The sequence below is a fragment of the Vanessa tameamea genome, chromosome 25 (genome assembly GCF_037043105.1).
Source record: "Vanessa tameamea isolate UH-Manoa-2023 chromosome 25, ilVanTame1 primary haplotype, whole genome shotgun sequence".
NCBI lineage: Eukaryota > Metazoa > Arthropoda > Insecta > Lepidoptera > Nymphalidae > Vanessa > Vanessa tameamea.
The window spans coordinates 4,144,330-4,169,050 of record NC_087333.1 but is presented as its reverse complement, the minus strand read 5'-3'; the positions used below and the strand labels follow the sequence as shown (position 1 = coordinate 4,169,050).

The window sequence follows — 24,721 nt, the reverse complement described above, 5'->3', positions numbered from 1 at the left end:
GAATGAATGAATGAATTAAATGTAATTAGTTGAAATATATTTTTATTGCTGATCAATCCATTAACAAATAACACATAGACTTAGAACCAGAAATAACAAAAATAAATACCCAACCCACGGTACAATAGTCAAACGAAGAAATGCAGGTGTAGAATATACATTACAAATATGATTTTTTACATGATGTGTTTACATTCGATAGTTATTTAGACAGACATACATTCAATTGTATATATTAAAGATTATTCCGAAAAACACGGAAATAGGTACCTAAGTGTCTAAATCTGAATTTGAACTAAAATTGTACTAAACACTAACCCCCCGGGAATGCGAGACCGCAGGAAAAAGTATATCTATAGAAAAATATTAAAATTTTTCCGCGTTAGTCGAAGTAGCAATATTTAGGTCGAATGGAACCTAATAAATGCACGTGTTAACACCAGTCACCGGTATAGGAATGTTCAGAAGTGCCCGCGGCTCCCGTCGGCTTCTGCATCAGCCTGTGAACGAACTGGAAAGCTAGAAAGAATCATTTCACTGTCCGTCTTTTGATTTTCCTCACTTTCCCCGCTTTCGAGGGTTTATTTCTGAGTGATATACTATCTAAATTTGGCAGTTCCGTATCCGTCGACCTGTCGGTCTTCCCCGTGAACACGGGGTTGTCGTTAGCGTCGTGGTCCGAGCTGTCCACTCCGTTCTCCATCCTCACGGGGCTCACGTCCATCTCCTCGTCCGAGTCGTAGTTCCCGTTCGGCTCGTGCCGCTTATACTGGAAATGCCTGTACGTTATCTCCTCGTCGGAGTCTGCCTTCTTGTATCTACGATTGATGTTTTGTAATGATTGGTTCTTCTGCAGCTCGCCCTGCACTGAGTCCCTGATGTTGACCTCGGAGGTAGACTTGGAGCAGTAGTCCTCCCGGTCAGATTCGGAGTAGTTTCTGGCGAGTGCGCGCGCAGTGGGAGGCGCGGGGGCGGCGGGGGCGGCGGCGGCGGGGGGCGCCGACAGCCGCACCTCGGGCCCTCCACCGTAGATGTCGGTGAAGAACCGCCACAGCTCCTCGCTGAGCTGCGCGTGGTCGGAGCCCGCTTTCAACACGTAGGTCGCATTGCCATCGATTTCCTGGAAAACGAGACATTTATGGAGGTGCAATGCCGACATTTACCGACAGTATAGTTCATTTCTGTTTTTCAATAAGAATAGAGTGTATCAGCATATTAGTAATATTTGGCTCTTTTCTGTAAAGTTCATTCTCAGAGGTGACCATTTATTAATAACCTTTCTACTATTAAAATAAAACTTAATCTTTATATCAACGATGACGCGTTAATAATAATTTGTCTTCAATAATAACTAATTATCTCAATTTTAAGTGTATATTTATGACAATGTACTTAAAATTTGAATGCTTCAAATTCAAATTCTTTATTCAACATACGAGCTTTTCTTATTGATCGTAAAAAATCTAACACCGGTTTGGTAACCGACGATACACTCAACCAGACATTTTGACTCATAAATGCAAATACAATAAATAAATATTTATTATTGAAATATTATGCAAATTATATTATTCAATTTTCTGATATAGTTATATATTTACCTGCTTAGTGACGATGGAGGTGTTGTCGACGGGCGGCGGTGGGTGTCGCGACTTGTTTCGCACGAAGGCCTGCCACTGCCGGAACCATTGCATGCTGATCGCGAAAATAGCGCGGGGTCGTTCTTGCTCCTGAAAAAAAACATTAATTTGTATAATAAATATATCTTATTGATATTTACCAGTAAAGGGTTAACCAATGTAAGTGTGAGTAAACCATTATTACTACAGGAACATTGGGCATATTGTTTGCCGATTCACAATGAAAGTAATAATAGCAACACAAATTAACATATACATTTCAAATAAATAAATAAATCGGATTAGAGACTATTGAACGAACATATTAAATCAAGTTTCGTTTAGTGTATTGGTTAGATCTATTTTCGTCTCTAAACTTTTTGTTATGGTGTCGCCGTTCGTCGTTCGTCCGACGATAGAATTGCATTCGTTTACCTGGAACAGCGCGTGCAGGTCCGCGAAGGCGGCCAGCTCGCGCGCGCGGCGGGCGCGCAGGCGCTGCGCCGCACGCGCGCACACGCTGCACTCGTGCGCGTGCGACACGGCCGGGCCGCCGCCGAACCTACGCACCGATAGGTGTTAGAGTAAATTAAATATACAAGCACAGAATTAATTATTACAATGATGTTCTTTTACTTTAAGTTTAGCATAAAAAAGGGAACTCTTTGACACATTTCTAAATTTATCTTTACTCTTTCATACTAGTATTCTTTTGCCCCGAAATATCAATTCCTTCTCGGAACAAAGGTGTTACGGTAGACGGGCACCATACCGGACCGTGTTTGCTTATGGTGAAACTAAAGGAGTATTCGCAACGCATATAAGGGGTAGGGCAGTAGGGCGACGCACGTGTCGCGCAGGAAGTCCCAGAGCGGCTGCGGCAGGCTGGCGGCGAGCGCGTGCAGGTGCGGCGCGCGCTCGGGCCGCACGCCGCCGTGCACGCACACGAAGTCGCTGTTGTCGATGGGGCCCGGCTCCGCCCACGTGTTGAACCTGCGCGGCGCATCCGTGTGCTGTTAGTCTCAAATATGTTTTGGGGTTATTGTTTACTATTATGATGTCCGATTGTTCTTACTGAATCGCTGGTCGGTCACTCAGAGGTAGCAAAGCTTTGGAGTAATATAATATTCTAAAATAAAATAACTCGATAGTTTTACGAAACCTTTTTACCAAAATTTGTGGTAAAGGATGTATTGAGAAGTTAAGAGAAAAAGTTTATGACGTTTAACTAATGAAAAAGATAGAACTTTTGAAATTGAGTATGCAAGACTAACAACTGAGAATATCTTGACAGAGGAACCTTGTTGCTTTTATTGAGCCTACTCGGATTTAGACTAGAAGTATACGATATAATACTCTTTAGGTATTCATGTTGAATTTTTAATACTCACTTATTTATCCATGTTTTTGAAATGTAGAATTTGAGGTCATTTGGTTCAGAGCTCGCCGTTTCTAATATCTCAGCTGCTTTCTGCCGCAGTATCGTCATTTGAGGGTTCACTTTCCTGTGAATGTTTTTTTTCAATCATTTCAATCTGGTTTAAGATCATTTTTGGATTCGTTTAACTAATTAAAATAATTCTTAAATCAGTTATGCGTTTTTGAATAAGCTGGAGTTAAAAAATAATGGCTTAATATATTTATTTCTGGTGAATACTTAGTCAAAATGGGTGATGAATCGATCTTCGTTTATTTTTTTTGTATAGTGCTCGCCTGTAGAAGGGTACGTGTCGCGTCTGGCGAATTGCGTGTGCGTGCGTGCGCCTGCTCACCTGTAGAACAGCACGTAGGCCTCGCAGGCGGCGAGGTGGTGCGGCGCGAGGGGCGCGACGGCGGCGTCGTCGAAGGCCACCCAGCGCCCGTCGGCCGCGCGCGCCGCGCACGTGTAGTGCCCGCCGCCCGCCGTGCCCGCGTGGCAGATGACGGCGCACAGCGAGTAGCGGCTCACCTTCGACGTGCAATCTGCGGACACAGTCGCTCGATTGATTGCTTAGGCCGGCGTTTCCCGAGCTCCATTTGCCGTCTTTTTTATGCTCGGTCATTCTTGCTTGACAAAACATAAATTACTTGAATATATTGGTATATAATTAGCAGACCAATAAATAATTCAAATGTTTTGTATGTCCATAATATAGTGAAATAATTAGAAACATTGTTTTTATTTCACCGTCCCAACGAATTGCTTACAAATTTAATCATTTACAATAAATAACCAGCGTGGAGTTAGTGCCCAGGCGACCATTCCTTTCGCGAAGAGAACATTTGTATATTATATTTCTCAAAAATAAAAAAATAGATTTTCTTATTTTATTGTAAGCCGATAATCTCGGTATAATAAGATGCAATAATCAATCCTTATAACGTAAATATTCTGACAACAATTACCTCTCGGTGTACAACAAAATAAGATTTTACTATTTTACAAGAGAATAACTGATAACTCCCAAAAATAAAAAAAATAAAATAAAATCAAGTTATTATATATATATATCAGATAATATTTTAATGAAAAGTAACAAAACCTCACCTTTATGGGTGTAAGGAGCCATATTCAAATCGTTGATAGGAAATGATACCCGAGCGGCGACTTTAGCGCTGGACATTAGCTCGTGACGAAAGCGTTTCAGATGCACGCAGAGGACTTCCGGGAGACGGATCACGCCGGACATCTTCACGCCGTTGCGGAGCTTGTTGCAGCGGGAACAACTAAAATAGATACATGAAGCATTAAGTATTCCTAATATAATGAAAAAATTGGGAATAGACATATTTAGTAGCTATTACTATGTTTTTCGGATTATACGTGACTTTTTCATATTTATTTATGTAAAAAATTAATAAGATTATCAAATTAACTTTAACCATCTCACTGATTAAATGACTACCTTATACATGCAACTGAGCTGCAAAAATCGCCAAGTAGGTACTATGTTAATTGTTATTAACTTTTTTTTTTTTAATAATTGGCATAACTAATACGGTGCAAAGATATATTTTTATTTATCAATTATCAAAATAACCATATACTAATATATAAAAAAAAATTGTGTGTGCACGATAAAATTCGTATTGAGATGAATTTATTTGTGTTATTGACGCAATTAATGCCAGCTTACCTATACATGTTGTCCCCTTTTAGCTCATCGGCACTGAAGAAAGCAGCGAGACAGTCCTGCAGTGAGACGACGGGCCCGTAGAACCAGGACCGCAGCCAACTCAACAGCCACCATATCTGAACGAAATATTGGTAACGTCATTTGGTTGGTTTTATTAGATTTAAACGTTATAATGGTATCCGTATCGTTTTAAATCTATCTAGGATCACTATATTCAGCCAAACTAATTCTGAATATTTTACTAAGAGATTTTCTGCCATACAACATAAGCATATGTGCTTGACACTTAACATTATCTTTGTCATACGAAACCTTCGGTTTAAGAAGAGTAGTCTGTATTCATTTTGAGAAAAGGAAAGCCAAATGATATAGTAACAAAATATCCATAAATTATAATTTCTGTAATTATGTATAGCAGAAAAGACTTTTAAAGTAAAACATCGATAGAATTCAAGTTAACGTTTATGGTAAAATAATGGGTCAATTCTAAAGGGTTAAATTAAAAACATTTTTTTTTTAAATTAATTACCGAAAATACCTTTTTTTATTTTTCTTCACTTACTAAACTAAAGGGTTATTTAAAGCAATGTATGCGGTTTCGATTTTGTCTTAAGATTTTTAATAAAATTTTAGTTCAAATGCTACAGCTGTTTCAAAAATATAGTATTTACACTAAAAAAATATAACATCAATTACGAAAAGTTAGTGATTTTGATATTTGTCAGTACTGAATTAAGAGTGCGACGTTACACCACATTCATACATTGGGGGTCGCCCTCTGGAGGGCGGAGTGCTCACCCAGGAGTCCTGCGCGGCGTGCGGCGCGTGCTGGCTGAGCGCGGGCTGCTGGCAGCGCAGCATGGCCAGGTGCTCGCGCGACGGGATCGGCAGCGACAGGTCCTGGAACGTCTCCATGCGCGTCGACACCTGCAGCCACGCGGCGGGAACGAACACGTGGCACAATGTTACGAGTCTCATCCGGGGAAGTATTAAGTAGTAAGGCATCGCCGTCGGAGCGTCCGCCGCACTCACCCGATCGCATATGAGACACTGCACGGAGGAGAGCAACTTCCCGTCGAACACGTCGGACACGATGCTGCGGCACCGCGCCCCCCCGCCGCCGTCCCCGCCGCCGCCCGCGCCGCCCGCGCTCCACGTGTGCGTCCTGCAAGTCCTCCTATAGTAAGCTAATGTATAATACGCGGTCGTTGATGCTACTAGCGTGAAACATATTTCGCATTTTTTTTGTAAGTACGATTACGAGTGTGCTGCTATTTTTTTTAATGGTAAATGTTGCCTTTTCGTTGTAAGTGGTCACCACTGCCCCTAGACATCGGTGCCTTGTTACATTGACTCACGGGGGCTCCGGGCGGGGGTCGCGCGGCTCGGGTGCGTCGCTGGCGCCGCTGGAGCACGTCTCGTAGCGCTCCTCCGCTTCGCTCGAGCACGACAGCTCCGACTCCGACCCCACGTCCCGCTGGGTCGAGTCGGAACCTGGAAACAGATCGGTGCACCGTTACCGCGTCGTCCTGACACAGTTACGGCCACGGCGGCCGGTGTCAAATAATATAGGCATAGGTATTACAGTGTTAAATTGTATGCGCAAAAAAAACACTCTCTACACTGCAACTCTACATCGCTTTCATAATCCGATGGTGTCGAATTGCCACACGACCGGTCAGACTTCAAACACAAGGCCTTACCTTGTTTCTGGGCGGCTTTAAATGCCGAGGCACAGGAGTACAACACTGCATCTTCCTAAATCCAAGCTGTTAATGATAATGGCATGACAGATAACCTATCCTAGAACCTCGATAACTGCAGCCTTAATAATAATTCTACTAAACCAAAAGATTTTCGATTTCCGCAACACTAGGTGACCTGTATTCCCTTGAACTATTCAAGTCTTGTAACCTAAGCTAGACTTGACTTCTATAAAATAGGATTATGGAGTAAGGAGTCAAAAGGAGTTAAAAAGGAGTTTAAATTAAAAATAAACAGATAACATTATAACAAAGATACCGTAGACCTGATACCAATAAATGGGGGTACAGAATTCTTACTATGTTAATGTATTTAATCACCATTGATCTGGTGTGTGAGTACGTTGTAGGTGAAGTGGTGGGTGCCCGCGAAGCTCGCCGACCGTCGGTGTCGCGATACGCCTTCCGACTGAGACTGTACCCTGGTAACAGAAATATTTGCATATGTTTTATATAATCATTTATCATTCTGACTGTACCTATACTCAATTCCAACCATTACAGGAAAAAAGCCAAATAAACAACGTTTGACAGCAAATTGACGCGATTTCATTGGTCGAGCTTGATTAACCTATTATATGATATTCACTATGGATTTGCCAAAAAAATGGCGGTTTGAACGTCAACGAAACTTATCGGAATTTTGGAAGTAAAAAGTGGAAATAAGTGGTTAACTGCAATGGTATTGTATTATAAACAAATATATATTAATCATAAACTCTTAGTAGAGCATAACATAGCTGAGTTATTAGCAAATCGCATGAAATACTTCCAATGGAATAGGCTATAATATAGGTTGGATGGTTAGAAGCCCAGACTTAAGGTAGGCTAGATTAGTATCTAGCTATAAGCGACCAAAGCGTGAGCGAAGTTTGTGTGTTGGACGAACTTACATGCTACTTCTATGGTGTGTGTTCGTATAATTGTACCCTTATAATTCTAAAAACTCTTCTATAGTTGTGACACAATTTTATTGAAATTAGACACATGCAGGTTTCCTCACGATGTTTTCCTTCACCGCCGAGCACGAGATGAATTATAAACACAAATTAAGCACGTGAAAATTGAGTGGTGCTTGTCTGGATTTGAACCCGAAATCTAAGATGCAAGCGTTCTAACCACTGGGCCATATCGGCTCAACTGGACCATCTCGGCCTACTTAGCTTTATTTAGCTGTAATTAATTTTAATATATTTATGTGACGTCATCGGAAGTATAAATCGTTATTCTGCGTATTGCCTATCAGGGGAGTCCGAGGTTTAGCAAAGCATATTACCTTAAATAGCCATCAGCTCTGGTGTCGCTGTAAGCGGAGGGTGCGGGGGATTTCCGTCTCATTCTCGCGAAGTACGGCGCGTCGCTGGCTGTCGATACAAAATATATTTAACCATCGATCAACATATCATTCCAATAATATTGCTTATACAATGTACGTTACTAAGGCTCATGCAGTTTAGTTATTGAAAATATTTTATCACTCATTATCAATCATTAATTAATATTATTAATTCATTTTAAGGCCTTCTTGAAAAACGGATTTCTTTTTAAATAAAGACATGAACATTTTTGTTTCAAAAAAATCCATAACAATTATTTCTCAGTGGAAATAACGCCGATAGCCTATCAATAGGTTATATTTCTGTGCATATTTATTGACTATTCAATTGCACACATCTTCTAGCTAAGAAGAAAACCATTCACAAGATTGTGAACTTGTTAAACCAGCACGTAAGAAAGAGATAGCAATATTATGTTTGAATACACGTGTGTATAGTTATTGTAACTTCTGGTACAAATAATTTATAATTGTTTAATCTTATAAATTAAATCAGTTAATATAAAAACAATTTAAGAATAATATCATTGTGCTCCGTATTACGACCTCCGTGGTCGAGTAGTGTGTGCAACGGTTTTCATGGGTACGCCACTCCGAGGTCCCGGGTTCAATTCCGGGCCGAGTCGATGTAGAAAAATTTCATTAGTTTTCTACGCTGTCTTGGGTCTGGTGTTTGTGGTACCGTCGTTACTTCTGATTTTCCATAACACAATTGCTTTAGCTACTTAACATTGGGATCAGAGTAATGTATGTGATATTATATTATTTATGTATTACCTCCCGATGAAGCAGCTCTCCGTCTAATATGTACATTCCTGACATCATGGTCACCGTCTGCTTCTGAAGTTAGCTTATCTTCTGACGTGCTGTCCCACACCTGGGGGAAAACTTGTTGTTTTTAATATCCCTTCAATGGAATATATATATATATATATATTAGTAAATGGTAATGTGTTATTACTATAGGCAATACTCTGATTAAATTATAGTTATTATTGAACAATCTTGGGAAGAAATGTACTAATGTAAATAATGAAACCTTTTTAAAGTAACAAGCTCATCATTATTGTTACATACATAAGTAATTTAATCCAACAGGGTTACTGACATTATGGTTTTCACTTTTGAATATTAATAATTTTTTATTAGTCGTACAGTCTGTTGGTACATTTTTACACAGCATGGTTCTTATTAACGTGTAACATCTATCATCTCGTTTTCCTACAACATGTCTGTTTACAGAGCCTTTTTACGAATTATATCCCACGATTTTCAATTTTGTCTATTTGAGTATTTAGTACCTAGTATCATTTCGCAGATTTGTTATTTGTGGATAAACAAATTTACCTATTTGTATATTTTTATACATATCAATTTTTTTTAATACCCATAATATCATAAATATCCCACTACTGGATTAAGGACACTTTTCCTACTAAGAAGAATTACTTTACACATATGTATCTGATCAAGTTCAAGTTCGACTAATCTGATCAAGTTAAATTTGAGTTACAAATGTTAAATGGTTACTGACTAAAACAATTTTTTCGTACCGGTTCTTTTAACTCTTCATGCAGCTGATCGAGGAAGCATCGCAGGAACTCCTGCGTATCATGTTGGTGGTATCCTCGGAACATGGGATGTACCTGATGATCAATAATATATTTAGCTTTGAGCAAGTACTCGTATTGCTATGTTGAGAGCAATACCTTTTATTTCTATAAGTAAGTGATCTAGTAATTAAAATGCAGACATCTTATTTCTTATTACAAATATCACATCAATATAAACATTATTTATTATAATTTAATTCTGATTTATTAAAAAAATATATATTGAAGTATACATACATTCCGTATTCCATAGAGAATGCCATTAGGTACGACATAGCCTCTAGTCTTCCTGCTCCACATCTCTTTAATTAATTTTTGGTATGCTCTGGAAAAATAGTTACAATTACAAAATATATATATATATATTTAAATGTAAACAGAGAAGAATAATCAATTATATCTAAAGATGAATATATAAATCGAATTGAGCAAGTGTTGTGTGTAGAATTTTATATTTAAGGACTCCTTTTTATTAGTTTGTAACAGTAATATATATTGTCGAGGCAGCTAGTCGTTTGAGTGTGGACTGTGCTCGTGTTGAGTTACTGTTAGTGTTGTGACGGCGTCCGTGGTTGCCAAGGAAATAACAATGGAAAGAGATATTATATATAAAGAGATAGAGAGTCGAGATGGCCCAGTGGTTAGAACTCGTGCATCTTAACCGATGATTTCGGGTTCAAACCTAGGCTGGCACCACTGTGTTTATAATTCATCTCGCGCTCGGCGGTGAAGGAAAACATCGTGAGGAAACCTGCATGTGTCTAATTTCAACGAAATTCTGCCACATGTGTATTCCACCAACCCGCATTGGAGCAGCGTGGTGGAATATGCTCCAAACCATCTCCTCAAAAGGAGAAGAGGCCAGCCCAGCAGTGGGTAATTTACAGGCTGCTAATGTAAGAGATATTGTGCGTTTCAATGGCAAGAACGGTTATAACGTTTCTAATAATGAATGATTCGCAAAACGTCACAAAACTAAGCGTTCGTCTGTCGTGCTTCCTGGTGGGAGGTGCACAGACAAGCGGCGGCCGCGACGCACCGACTGAGGCCCGGCTTGGCGTCGCCGGCCAGCACGGCCACGGCGGCGGCGCACTCCAGGAAGTAGGACGTGAGCGGCTGCGTGTTGCTGAGCGCCTGCAGCGCCGCGTTCATGTAGCACGTGTTGCCCATGTTCTGCAGCCCCACCAGCCCTGCACGACGCCACGTTTTATGTAGGATTATAACGAATGCATTTATAATTATTAAATATATATATATTTACAGCCAGTTTTGCATTATGCGACACCCCACGGGGTCACAGTAAAGTTTACTACGGTTGAAAATGCATGTAGCAGATGATGAGCCTACAATAATTATTTTAAATATAAATAATTAAACTTACGCTCTATGATACACGATATATTATATTCTCCAATTGTTCACAGTAAGCAATATTGATCATTACAAATCCGTCTGTCCAAAGTGATCAAAGCAAAGTGTATTATTAAATGAGTTCCCGGAATGGCAGGTAGTACCTTTTGGCCGCTGTTCTTCGTCGTACTCCATATCATCCGGGTCGAGATCCTCGTCCGAGTTGACACTGATCCCGACCAAGCCGGGACGTGTGGTCACCGACATATCTCCCAATGTTGTTGAATCTGGACTCATCTGAAAATTATCATATTATTTACTTCTTTAAAATTGATGCCAGAAATTGATGTAGTTTGTACGTTGTTTTTATGGTTAAAAATTAAGAATCTTATATTTTACCATTCCTTATCTGTCTGTATACATATTATATTTAGAAATGTTTTCGATATAATCCACAGAAGACAAACATGATATTTTAAATATTAGTTTTGGAACGCTATTAGCGATTATAACTAACTAGCTATGCCCGCGACTTCGTGCGCGTTTTAATTTAAAAAAAAAGTTATTGCTGTAGCATAAGCTACTCCTTTATACATTAGCTATCTGCCAGTGAAAGTACCGTCAAAATCAGTCCAGCCGTTCCAGAGATTAGCCGGAACAAACAGACAGACAGACAGACAGACAAAAATTAAAAAAAATATATGTTATTTTGGTATTTGTATGTACCGTGTATACATACATATGCATTTAGTGAAAAGCGGTTATTTTAATATTACAAGCAGACACTCCAATTTTTTTATATTTATATATGATACAATGTACTTATTGTTACTTTTTTTCAAGCTGAGAGCCATAAAAAAGAGGTAAGTTAACTAATAGACGGTTTGTCTGAGGATATTGAAAAACAATAATTTTACTTTATCTAACAAGTAAAACTTCAAGCTAGCAACAGAAGGTAGTCAGACAGATAAAATAGTGAAATATAGCCACTTCAAAGTTTTCTCAGATGATATTGATAAGATATTCAAATTTAAAAAAGATAAAATATGTAAATATGGCTATAGGATAAATGAAAATAAATAATTCCTATTTTAGAGAACACATATTTTATATAGGTAGTGTTATATACTTAATAATAAAATATATAGAATGATATTCCAGACGTGTTACTTACTTTTGCCTGCGCAAGCGCGGCTCTGATGTGTACCTCTTTTTCGCACAAGTAGCACCATATTCGCTCGGTCGATATGTTCATATGAACACAATGGGATGAAAAATTCTGTAATTAAAAAAAATAAATTTTATAAAAACACTGGTATTCTTAAAAAAAAAAAAAAGTGTTTGACAAATAATTCATCTGCTCAAGGATAACTCATCATTTTTATAACACCAATACCTTCTTAACCAATAAGCTGCTTATTAGTATTTTTTTATAATATATATCTAAACAGACATGCTAATTCATGCCTTGGGTTACATTTTTTCCTAAATATAATATCATTTTTACAAATGCATTTGATTTCAGTCGAAGCGATTACGATTGTCTCTACAAATTATGATGTGAGACTCTGTTATATGTAAAAAATAATACTCAGAGCAATGAGAGACATTAAACATCTAATATGCAAAGAAATTGAATCTCTAAATACTTAGTATTTATTGATTTCTAGGCAGGATATACGAGAATTTAATTGTACTCTAGCCAAATATTTCGTAATTAAAATAATGGAAGTAACTACTGAGTCTTGTTGGTTCTTTTCGGAAGAATGAAATACATGTAATTCAATACTGTAACATGATGATTTGAAAGTGCTTTTATGAGCCTAATATATATAAAAGAATATTTTGATTTTTGACTCCGAACACAAGCAAAGGCACGTATTAATTTTCGCATTGTTAGTAGCCTTGTGTTATTATTAAACGAACTCCAGATAATGACGAGACCTTCATATTTTTGCTGACAGTTGAATGCAATCGATAAGAGCGTGTTGATTAAACGATTAGATTAAATAGCACGTGTTCAATTAAGCTATTCAAATGTAATTTAATTAAAAAAAAAAAAAATTCTTCCTACTTTGAACACCTAATTAACAGATTACCGATTTAGTTTTCCTGTTATTAAAGTTATCTTATATATTATAATTTAAAAATACTCGTCGCATGTTTTTGTGAACGTATTTAATACTCGCTTTAATCTCCGAAGTAATGTACGTGTTACTGTAAAAGCTCGAACTAAGGTAAATCTTAAGATTTTCCAGTAAAACCTAAGATTTACCGACATGATTTGGTAAATGTAAGTATTTATTATAAAGGGACGACTTTCTCGGACTTTTACCATTCCAACCTAACATGTAAATCCTAAGATTTACCAAGTGAATGATGGTAAAAGTTCGAATCTCAAAGTTTTATGGACATTTACCATTCATAATCGGTAAATAGGTTTTACTGGAAAATCTTAAGATTAACCGTAGTTCGAGCTTTTACGGTAACATACGAATTATCAGTTTATTTTCGCAGCTAGAAAGGCTGATTCTCGAAGAAGTCTAAATATTTTGTGCAAATTTACGAATATAAGACGTTTGATAATGAAGTCAGAATAAACGTGTCTTCGGAAAGTTTAGTTAAATGAAAAGTTATGTAAGAAACAAAACATTAAAGAAATGCCGGAGACTTGAGATTTATCACGCTTTCAGTAAGAATGTAAGAAATCTTTTCAAGTTTTGAAACAAATATACGTAATACAATAATTAACATTAAAAGAAGCTGTTGATTAAATAGTTATCGTAAGATTTCGGTGCGGTTAGGTATGGACAAGTTGAGACGTTCACGATGCTCTGCCAATAAATTTACGTCGAATTTCTTTACAAGATTTGTTTTGTTTTAATTGGTTTAAATTATATATTCAACTGTAAACATTTATAAAGATGTCTCTATAGAAGTCATTGGTTAGTTTAAAAATGTTTCGTTAGTTCAGTCGGTTTATTAATAGAAAATAAGTAGGTAATTAATTATGTCTTTGTGTATTATTTTGAAATATGTGTCGGATCGTGAATAGCCAATTGGATATAAACCTCCTTGCCTCTTAAAATGAAAGTTTAAAGTTTTTTTTTTATTATATATGACATTGGTTGGAAGACGAGCATATGGGCCACCTGATGGTAAGTGGTCACCACCACCCATAGACAAAGCGCTGTAAGAAATATTAACCATTCCTTACACCTATGCGCCATCAACCTTGGGAACTAACATGTTATGTCCCTTGTGCCTGTGATTACACAGGCTCACTCATCCTTCTAACCGAAACACAACAATACAGAGTACTGTTATTTGGCGGTAGAATATCTGATGAGTGGGTGGTACCTACCCAGACGGGCTTGTATAAAGCCCTACCACCAAGTAGAACGACAGAGTGTGCGTGAGACGACTAAGAGTAAAGGCAGCCAAAAAAAATACAAATTATCTTATATTTTTTAAGTTTATTTCAGACATTTATTTTTTAACGTGGAGGGGCGCGCCTTTTATATGAAAGATAAGCATGACTAAACAAAATTGCCATTTCACATTAACCAATTGATAGTTTCTTTCTTTTCTAAATATAGATTACAAGTGTCCTTTGAGGATCAAAGAGATGGCATTGTGCGTAACCGTTTGATTATGTTCAACAAAGGCGATTATGTTCTTGTAACTCTGTTATGCACTTTGAACTCTGAGCTATATCGGACTTGTTTATGTGTATATTATTTTTAGTCAAAGCTTGTTATTCAGACTAATATTATAAGTGAGAAAGAGTTTATTTGTTTTTTTTTTTTACGCTTCCACGCCTAACAAGGCAAACGATCGCTGTGTCATTTCGCATACACGTTGCCAGAGTTACAGAGAAGGGCAGAGGCGGGGGGGAAACTTGTGATTAATAAAACAAGCGATTTAATTACTTTATTGTATTTGTCTTTGGTTATGTCTACCAATTATAAAACTCTTGTAATATTCTAAAAAAATAAAATAAAATAATTTATTTTCAAATGTATATATAAAATAATTATGTCGTTAATATATTATTTATTATAAATTTAAGTTTATTATATTTATATTACTATATTTAGACGAAGATTTATATACTTAGTTTCGTATGATTATTGAATTGAAACATACATGAGGGTAAAGTATCTGAAGGCTTGGCACGGGTTCATCTTATAAATTGACCTTAATCCAAACATCGCTCTAGAGTCTTGGCATTGATTAATATCTTAATTATTTAAGAAAAAAAAAAAAAACTACATATGAGTAATTTTTTTAATTGGCAACTAATGCGTCTCTCTTATAAAAAAACTAATTTGATTAATTACAGGACTCGCAGGGCTGCAAACCATACGATCTGTTTAATTTAATAAAATTATGAATTCTTTCGCATTATCGACATTTGACTTGACTTAGCTGGGGCCCCCTTGAATCCACGGGGCCCTGGGCTGAAGCCCAAAAACCGTATGGTAGATCCGGCCCTGCACCGACCAATGATGCAAGATTACAGCCAAACGAATCTATTCGTCTTTTCAAAAACCGTTTGTTTGATTTCAAGGTACTTTGACATAACTTACTATTCCGTACAGGTACAATAACAATGCGTCGTTATGTTTTATCTAATAATTTAGATTTAACTAGTCGCCCGCGGTTTCGTTCGCGTCTTAGGGGTTGGTCGTTAGGTGTTAACCTATGGCCTTCCTTGGAATTCACACTTGCTTCAAACCAAATTTCATCAAATTCGCCGCCGTAGTCGTTTTTGAAGCGTCAATAGCGCAATGGTTAACGGGCCGCCTAGCAATGTAAAAAGTCGCAGCATCGATCCTGACCGCTTGGGCTACTGTCGTACCCACTCCTAACACAAGAGATAAGCTTAAAAGGAGGGGTAAACAGGAATATGAGTAATTCCTTAATTAATTTGGGGCATTGGTAGTATTCTTTAAAAAAAAAAAAAAAGAAATTTGCCCGTGAAAGAGCAACAGTCTTGTCTGTTGCTCGTTCACGGGCTTGCTTTAGACTAGAATAAAATATCATCGGAAATAGCTTTTACCTTTTGGTGTAAGGTGCTGTGATCATTTTTAACTTCAGAGCATCCGATGTGACGGCAGTCAGGCTGCAGGCAGATCCAGAGGTTTGGGCCGGGACATCCACAGTCGAAACATGTTAAATTCTGAAACAAATGTCAAAATATGTAATTACGCATAAAATGTAACTCGACGGAAAAATAAGTGTAAGGTGTACAGGGTTCATATTCGTATTAAAGTTTCTTTATTCCATCATAACATTTAAAATTCCTGAACAGGTAGGATGTGAGGAAGTGTTACCTTTCATACCCGGCTGAAACTAGCTTTTAAGTTTTGACATCGCTATAATTAGTTATTTCTACTAAATTTTTAAGTGTTACTAAGTTCTCTAGGTTTACTGTGTTGTTCTTGTTATGTTTACGGAAAAATACAGAACTTTTTGGGGGTCTTTAATATTAATATACTATTGTATTTGGGGGTCCGAAAAGCTGCATTATGGAAAAAGAGTTTAGAAAGGACAGTTTCTAAATGGATGAGGGTGATCCTATATTTTGTTCAGCACGAAAGAGAATAAAAAGACATAAATATTGAGCCATGGGAGACCTGTCAAGATAAATCTGGGCAGAAGAGAGAAGTTGGTGTATACCTGATATTAATCTTTAACTGATTTAAATTATATGAGGATAAAATGAATATCTGCTGTGAGTATTATTCCACTTAACAATGGTGTTTAACGCCTTCTAACGAAAAATCGAGGGGTGGAGCCCATTTTTCATTAACCATTCAAGATTCATAAAAAGATGTTCAGTGATCTTTGCCAAAGTGGATGATAAATGTTTAGCTCTATATGAATGGGAGAGGTTAGAATTGGTTTTGATGTGATGGATACCAAAATTTTAGACTTTCAAGGACATTCTCTTGAATAAAACCGGTTTCAATGAATTTTAAATTAATCTTAATATTTGTGTTAATCAATGCATTTGCTAGCTAGGCATCTTATTTATTAATGTTAGGAAAACAGTTAGTAAACAGTAAATGACAGTCTTTTACTGGTGTTAGTATATATAATATTTGACAGTACATACACCAAAAGACTATGTAAGAGCAGGATCCATGCCGGACCACTCTGCACTAATAAAATCAGTCATATAGTGTTACCAATAGTGAAAATAATACAATTATGAAGCACATTATTTCATACACCACAGTACATTTTATTACTGTTCAATAATAATTATAATTAATAAACAAAAAATAATTAAAAAGAGCGAGCCTTTTAGTTCTATAGAGCCAAGATGGCCCAGTGGTAAGAACGCGTGCATCTTAACCGATGATTGCAGGTTCAAACCTAGGCAAGCACCACTGAAATGTCATGTGCTTAATTTGTATTTATAATTCATCTTGTGGTTGGCGGTGAAGGAAAATATTGTGAGGAAACCTACATCTGTCTAATTTCAACGAAATTCTTCCAAATGTGTATCTACTAACCCAAATTGTAGCAGCATGATGGAATATGCTCCAAACCTTCTCCCGAGAGGAGGCCTTAGGCCAGAAGTGGGTATTAATGTTGTATGTTGTCTTAGTCCGATATGATGTGTAACATCTGACATTTCACTTTCGTACGAAGCAATATTAACATAACATCCTCTCGGAAAATAGGTTGGGACCATCTGAAGGTCATCTAGAACCATGGTTAAATCAAATAGCGCTCCTCCCCAGCTTCCCATTAAACACTTCCATTTCTTTTCACGAAATCACTTATATTTCAAGAAAGCGAGAGGAAATATTATGCTAGCTGGTTTTGGTATAAATTTACTTTTATATTTTTGCATACTATGTATGCGTATAGTATGATTAAATGAACTTTTTATTTCAATTTCAATTTGCGGTTAATGTTTGGCTTTTGTCCTATTGTGGTTAAGGTAGATTATATAGTAGCTGTATGACTACTCCTTGGAAACCAATGATTGAGTACTTTGAGCACTGTTTGAGATTTATATTGGGTGTTGGTTTCTGATGATGAAATATTGAATTAGTGTGATATCATAAGTTTTTCCTGTTATGTCAATAAAACATTGAGTTTTAAACTTTATTAATAATATTGATTGATTTATTCTTCAAATAAATAAAATATTTCTAAATTCATTGTAGTGCAATATAAAAAACATACAAATATCTAACAATGAAGAATATAGTTATTCATATTGAACTCTGTACTATATTTGCATGTATTTTATTCAACACTTTACATAATGTTTGTTATATAAACTGTGTTAGTGTGTTATGGTTAAAGTTTTTATTTACTTTGTCATTATTTACAAGGAAATCTATATGAAAGAACATTTACGGAAAAAACTTAAATAATCTATAAACAACAACAAAGTACCAGGAACTCATAAAGTATTGGTGGTACGAACAGTAACGTTTTGCCAATTGAATTTAGTTTACATAGCAGACAGTACATTGCACAATAAGAACACAAGTAAAGAATGCTAATTACCAATTACACTGATATTACGTTTGAGGTTAGGTGTAATAAAAATTATATGGGCATACCTCCTTAGACTGCCACAGGTCCTTTTCCAGGAAGTCAACAAGCTTGTTTAGATGTTCACACGTCACGCCTTTGTCCATTGCGAAAATTTTAACTTTGTAGCGAGGAAATACGTTAATATCAATAAGAAATTATTGAATCATAGTAGTCCCGCAAATAAACATTTTCTAAATTGTGAGGATTGCTTGAGTTGTTGTAAAAATAGTGGTAATGGATAAGAAAATAAGATTAAGAGAGCACATTTCGGATAAAGGCTGATAATTTAATTTAATTTACAGGAATTTCTAACACAAAACGTTCCGTGACGAGCGAAAAGTCAGATCAGAATTCAATAGACTATAAAATATGCGTTTAACGTATGTTTTTAATTTTTTTTGTCAGTAATCTTTAATAAATGTCATTTGTTATCAATCAAACTTTTTGAAATATGAATAGCGTATATATTTAAGTCATAATTTATAAGTAATCATAACTTTATTTAAGTTTGATCTGTTAACTGCCTTTTAATTTGATAATATAATTCTATGTTAATATTTACGAATTTAGTTCAAAAACAAATTATTACTGTTATAAATAAATTATTTTGTGGAACTTGATGAAATATTGTTTTGTCTAAGAATTAAGTAGATTTATTGTTTTATTTTTGTGGTTCTTACGAAAGATAATTATGCTTTGGGATATTGCTTTGTAAAATTAAGGCTGTAGACAGACGGAAAATTGGCTAATGTGTGTTTAATGATACGAAGAATCTTTTATGAATAAAATATTTTTATACAATTAATTCTGGTACTAGCTTATATATCAAGGTGACAATGACAGTATGACGATCAGTTTCTAAATCTTTATTACACTTATCTTCGTAGTTTGGTCCACAGATTTAAATTAATCTGTGCTCCTTAAAATTACAATTGACATTGACAGAATTAGTTCGCTGTTAAATCAAAATGTAAACAAATATTGATCTGTTCTTATCAAATCATTTTGAAGCTATATATTTAAAATATTACCATTATGACATCAGCTTCATCAAGCAGTGCCCGATCTTTATTTGCTGAGTCTAAGCAACGTTTAGCTGAGAGAGTTCAAGTTAATATGAATAATATAGCCTCTTTGGCTCGACAGATACAGAGAGGGTCAAAATCAAACGAGGCAAGTTAATCAAATAAGTATATTTAGCTAATTTACTGTATATAACATATTATTCATGCTTATTTAACTATTGTGTCGGCTATTTGGAGCTCTGTTAAACTATATAATAATTATGTGACAGTTTAAAAAATATATAAAACGAAATAATGTTATCATTAATAAAATTTTATTAAACACTATTATATTAAATGGTTATAACTTAGAAATAAAAATACTTTCTTTCTTTTTATTTCAGCTCCTGTCGAAAGCTGCACGAGACTTTGCTGCAACTGAGCACTTGATGGAAGGAAGCGAAGAAAATCTTAAAAAAATGCAACTGATTTCAGTTCATATGGGATACCAATACGAGAATATACATAAATCTGCTCAAATGTTAACTGAAATTAATGAACAGATTGCTATGATGCATAGATGATAAATTACAATATTGTTATACTGTTTGTTAATATCATCATATCAGTTTTAAAATAAATTACCTAATTAATTTAACTCAGTTATGTTAGTTATTTTGAAAATGGTATCAGGTGTGATTTAGATCAATCCTGTCATAAACCATAAAAACAAAAAAAAAAATACTGAAAAATGTATATTTATTTTTGAACAAAATAAAAAGTAAATGTTTATGTTATGAGCAAAAGTAATATAATAGATGTTTTTTTGTAATTTGTAATTAGAATGCGGTAAAAATTAAATATCTGTAGTGTATCTTAAATTTAAATTTGTTGAATTAGTATGAGAACATAATTTGCTTTGAACATCACTTATCATTTTATTATACATGTTATTCATTATGCATTATTTTAAATTAATAATGACAAGAATAAAATATGTTTTAGTAAAATGATTAAAAAAAAAAAACATACATACACTGAAAAATGTCTAATAAATTATTACCTATTAATATTAATACTCCGTGGTCTTCAAATTATGTGTTTCTTTATAACTATAACCTTTAAATTTAATTTTGGAAGCCTGTCTGGGCACAAATTACCTACAAATCACATATATAGTATTTATTAGGTGACAGAAGGTTTGAAGCAAGATTTGCTCATGAATTAGATTAAATAGAACCATATAAATATTAAAAAACAAAGTCGGTTTCTGTCTATCTCCACTTGCTGCTTCTACACTAGTCAACGGATTTTGATAAGGTTTTCACTGACTGAATCTTAGATGATACATCAAAAAAATGGCCTAGAAAATTGCAGGTTTTAACAAGAACTACACAAAAGTAGCCGATAGCATGTGTTTATCTTTTAAGGTTCTTTCATAATAACTATTTATACCCATTATAAAGTAATAAAAACTATAGACTATTTGTGAACCCATTTTCTTTAATTCCTTATTAATCCTTATTCAGATAAAATGTTTGCCAAGTCGTATTTGTTATAGAGTTGGTATGAATTTGAGCGGACGGGATTAATGCAAACAATGGAGATAGCTTGATCGTCGGTAATTCGAGCCTCGAAGCTGGTACTGGGAAGCTCCCGCTCAAAGTTTTGAGCAGTACTCCATATGAGGTTGAATTTGCGCCTTGTATTGTATTAGGCGATGGGCCGACGTGAAGTACTATATGCCTGTTTGGCTTTACCTTCTAATTGACCGCGGACCTGAACGATGCTCGAAATATTGATGCCAAGTATAGGAAATACTAGCTGTAGCAAGGGGAATGTTATTAAATCGTGGAGATATTTTACAAATGGGATTTTTTTTGGTTGAATTAGACTAGGTTTAGCCGGTCCCAGTCCGATACTTTGGTTAACAAAGACTCGATTTCAGACACAAGTTTATTTCGGTTCTCATCAACGTGTATAAGATGTCTGTAGTGCTGTCGTCCGTATATCAGTGAATAGTGAATATTGCTGATGTGCCATAAATAATTTATATGCAGAGTAACAGAGTATGTCATAGTACGCAGGCTTGAGGAACATCAGAATTAAAGAGGAAGAATTAAGAAGTTCCTTTAATTCAGAGTATGCACCGTCGAAACAACGGAGAACAAGTATAGGATAGCTATAATTTGACTGGTCTGACCGGTTTTTTTGAGGATCGGGTGCACCAACGTAGTATTCCAGCTCAAGGTCACGCCTAATGTCAAAAAATCCGGAAAAGATGTGTTAAAAAGAGTCTAGTTGGATGCGAAACGATAACCTAAAATATATGCTTTCTCCTTTGCGGAGCCAGCCAATGATTCACTGTCCCTGTGCGGAAATGGAAAAGAAGGGTGACAGAAATTCCCTAAAACATCGTTAACGAAAAATGTTTCTTGTTAAGCACTACATTTTATTTATTAATAAATTGCAACCGTGCGACGCCGGGTCGGTTTGTTAGTACTATATAATATATAGGTATAATATAAATACAATAAATTGTGAAAAAAAATATCATTAAATTAATCAAAACCTAACATCAAATTGACTAAAGTAACTGAGACGACTGAAAAGCAAATAGTAGAAAACTTAAAATAAGCAATCACACTTTGACCAGCTGCGAGTTCAGGAGTGAAATTGGACCTTGAACTGCTATACAACAAAAGCGGCACAAATTTTCAGTAATAAATGCCGTTTTATGATATTTGTTATACCTCTACAACTAACACATTATTTTTCAAATTAAAACTTTATTTTTCAGCAATAGAGTTTTGATTTGCTTGATTGCTCTGTGTAGTAAGTGTTTAGTTTGTAAGACGGCAGAGGTTTATAAGCAAATATTCAGTGTTGACCTTTTAGCAGATTTCACTGTTCTTGGATTTGGCAAAAAATTAGATATGAACGTCAATGTAGCGTCATGTCGTTGTGTCGTTACTTCAAAATGGTAGCAATTTTTTGCTAGACTGTAAATAGGAATCTGTAAGCTAGACTGTAAATAGGAATCTAAATATTGTACCCTTAATGATTACACATAAAAGGTGATACATAAAATATGCATTCTTTTTTTTACTCATAGTAAAAGATTCAGCTCATTTTTTTTTATTTAGCTAGGCAAATACATACTTTAAAAAAAAGAAATGTTGGATGTTGACTCATTTTAACCTTCTTATATCATCAGACAAATAATAATACTTGAGAATAAATAGCGTACTAATGATAAGAATAATGATTTACCCATTAATCCTACTTAGTAGTTAGCATTAAATATTGTCTATTTCTAATCACACGTGAAAGTAAATCAATTATGTTATACTTAACAATTTACTCGTGATGTAACTTGTAAAACTTATTAAGTTGCTCTAAAGCTCACATTAAACCTTATATAATCCCACTAATTATAAATTTCAACGGATAATTCAAACAACTGAGAAAACAGAACAGGTAAATGCTAGGTAGACGCTTTACTTCATTTGTTTCATAGTAATTATTTATTGAAGTTTGTTGCGCAACTTAACTTACGTGTCATCTATCTTTTAATCTCCATACACACATAGAGAGGTTGCTATAAATTATATATACCTTAATAGCCGATGAAGTGATGCAAATTATGTCTTAAGAATCGACGGTTGGTATAATGTGCAGTATAAATAACACGAATACGTTTCGGCACGTTATGAATGAGTGCGTATGTGTGCCAACCAAATTATATGTAACCTTTTTTACCGATTTATTTTATCTGTAACAATAATACACTCATATCATGTCTTTGGTTTTATCTTTTTACGACGAATCGTGTCTACCGTGCCATTGTATCCATTGTCCGCTCTAATTCTTGCACTTTCGTTTTTTTTTTCTGCGACATCCATTATTATTGTATTGGGAACGAGGTTATGCAACCACTGCCTTTGAAGTTTTGATATAATTTTTGTTGCTTTGTGTCGTAACAAGTTTATTATGATCGTGATAAAATGTTTAAAGTTAAATGATATCTTTATGATAATGAATTTAAAGTTCAATATTGTTTGTTTTCCTAGAATTAATGGTAAAATAATATTGGTGAAACAATTTGATCGTGACTACAGAAGCGACTAGGGTTATGCAAGTCAAGTTATAATTATCTACGTTGAAAGTACAAAATTAGCGGGTTCACTTAGCGTACGGTGGGCGAAGAATTAGCAACACATTGTGAAGAATTTTGAACTTTATCTTATAAGTTTATAAGGACTATATTTGAAATTAATTTATAATTAAATATATCAAATTGATTTGTAAACTTATTTCATCATATACAATTCGTAAATATACAAATTGATACATAATTAGTTCGAGTATTTATAGATGGATGTAATTGATTGTTAGCAATCATGACCTATTGTAATGAAATAGTTTATAAATAATTACAAAATTAGCGATAAAAAAACATGAATGATAGTTACGTTAGTTATATTTCTTCTGAGCAAAATGACTCAGTTTATCCTGAACGAAGGTGAATGGTATGAGTCCGGACAAGAACCTCTATGTGATTTTAATTATATTTGCACTGAAGGAAAACATCGCGAGAATACATGCTTGTCGAAACTAAACTCTACGTCGTATATCATATGAATATGTATATAATCAAAATCAAACTTTTCTTTATTCAAGTAGGCTCATTAAAGTTAAAGTTCGTCATGTTAAAGTGTTGAACTAAATTAAAAGCTACCAAACGGTTCGGAAAGTAGTTAAATTTTTCCACCATTTTAATTACAGAGTATGACAATAAAGTAAAATGAAATTTATATATATCAGTGATGTTGGGGATAGATTTGTTTTCAATAAGTAAGTTTAACTACTATAACCCGTGTGTAGGTAAGGACTGATGAATTAAACAGAGAATAGCTTAACTATTGAAGCGATCTTTGTATAGGAAACCAAATATTTTCGACAATATCCTTTTTACTATATTAACCTAATTTATTTATTAACACGTTTCAAACGCGTTTATCGCTTATTAGAGATAAATTATCTTCAGAATTACTTTCAACAGAGAAATCTATAAATACTATTATATTCACAATTGACTTTTGAACAAAATAAAACCTTAAAATATCGCACTAATTCTGAAATTCAAACGAAAATTCTCTGACTGAGGTGATCGACTCCTAAATAAATGTATTTCATTTTAAATATAGAGTTTAAATTGTACAGTCTCAATCGTATTATTATTTTATTTGTGAGCTCTGTAGCTTTGTCACGTACTAAGATTTGGTACGTGAGAGAAAATGATACAACCAATGTTATCACTCAATTTTTCGTTCACAGTTTTATAATAT

The 24,721-nt window shown here is 35.1% G+C and overlaps 2 protein-coding genes across 5 annotated transcripts in view; one reads left to right on the top strand and one right to left on the bottom strand.

Moving 5' to 3' along the window:
- Positions 1–25: 25 nt before the first annotated feature.
- LOC113403112 (ubiquitin carboxyl-terminal hydrolase 20) lies at positions 26–18,740 on the bottom strand. Of its 2 annotated transcripts, none has more exons than XM_064219034.1 (21): positions 18,393–18,740; positions 15,863–15,982; positions 11,972–12,076; positions 10,962–11,094; positions 10,487–10,637; positions 9,685–9,772; positions 9,388–9,480; positions 8,612–8,711; positions 7,775–7,862; positions 6,820–6,920; positions 6,094–6,229; positions 5,768–5,909; positions 5,534–5,662; positions 4,736–4,851; positions 4,147–4,325; positions 3,392–3,581; positions 3,011–3,124; positions 2,469–2,612; positions 2,055–2,181; positions 1,602–1,730; positions 26–1,120 (listed from the first exon to the last, which is right to left on the bottom strand). In XM_064219034.1, the coding sequence occupies exons 1-21, from the start codon at positions 18,468–18,470 to the stop codon at positions 530–532; spliced, it is 3,054 nt and encodes a 1,017-aa protein (XP_064075104.1). In that variant the 5' UTR covers positions 18,471–18,740; the 3' UTR covers positions 26–529. The 2 variants fall into 2 exon arrangements, with proteins under 2 accessions (XP_064075104.1, XP_026499337.2); XM_026643552.2 differs by having other exon boundaries at positions 5,768–5,900.
- A 560-nt stretch (positions 18,741–19,300) lies between these two features.
- LOC113403147 (uncharacterized) overlaps positions 19,301–24,721 on the top strand; it is a 361,159-nt gene continuing 355,738 nt past the window's right edge. For 2 of the 3 annotated variants that reach the window (XM_064219048.1, XM_064219049.1), the window contains exons 1-2: positions 19,301–19,539; positions 19,775–19,998. In XM_064219048.1, the coding sequence (XP_064075118.1) occupies positions 19,402–19,539; positions 19,775–19,954 (318 nt within the window). In that variant the 5' untranslated portion in view covers positions 19,301–19,401 and the 3' untranslated portion in view covers positions 19,955–19,998. Of the gene's footprint in view, positions 19,540–19,774; positions 20,013–24,721 lie in introns of those variants that run through there. The other variant, XM_026643609.2, reaches the window with a different exon arrangement.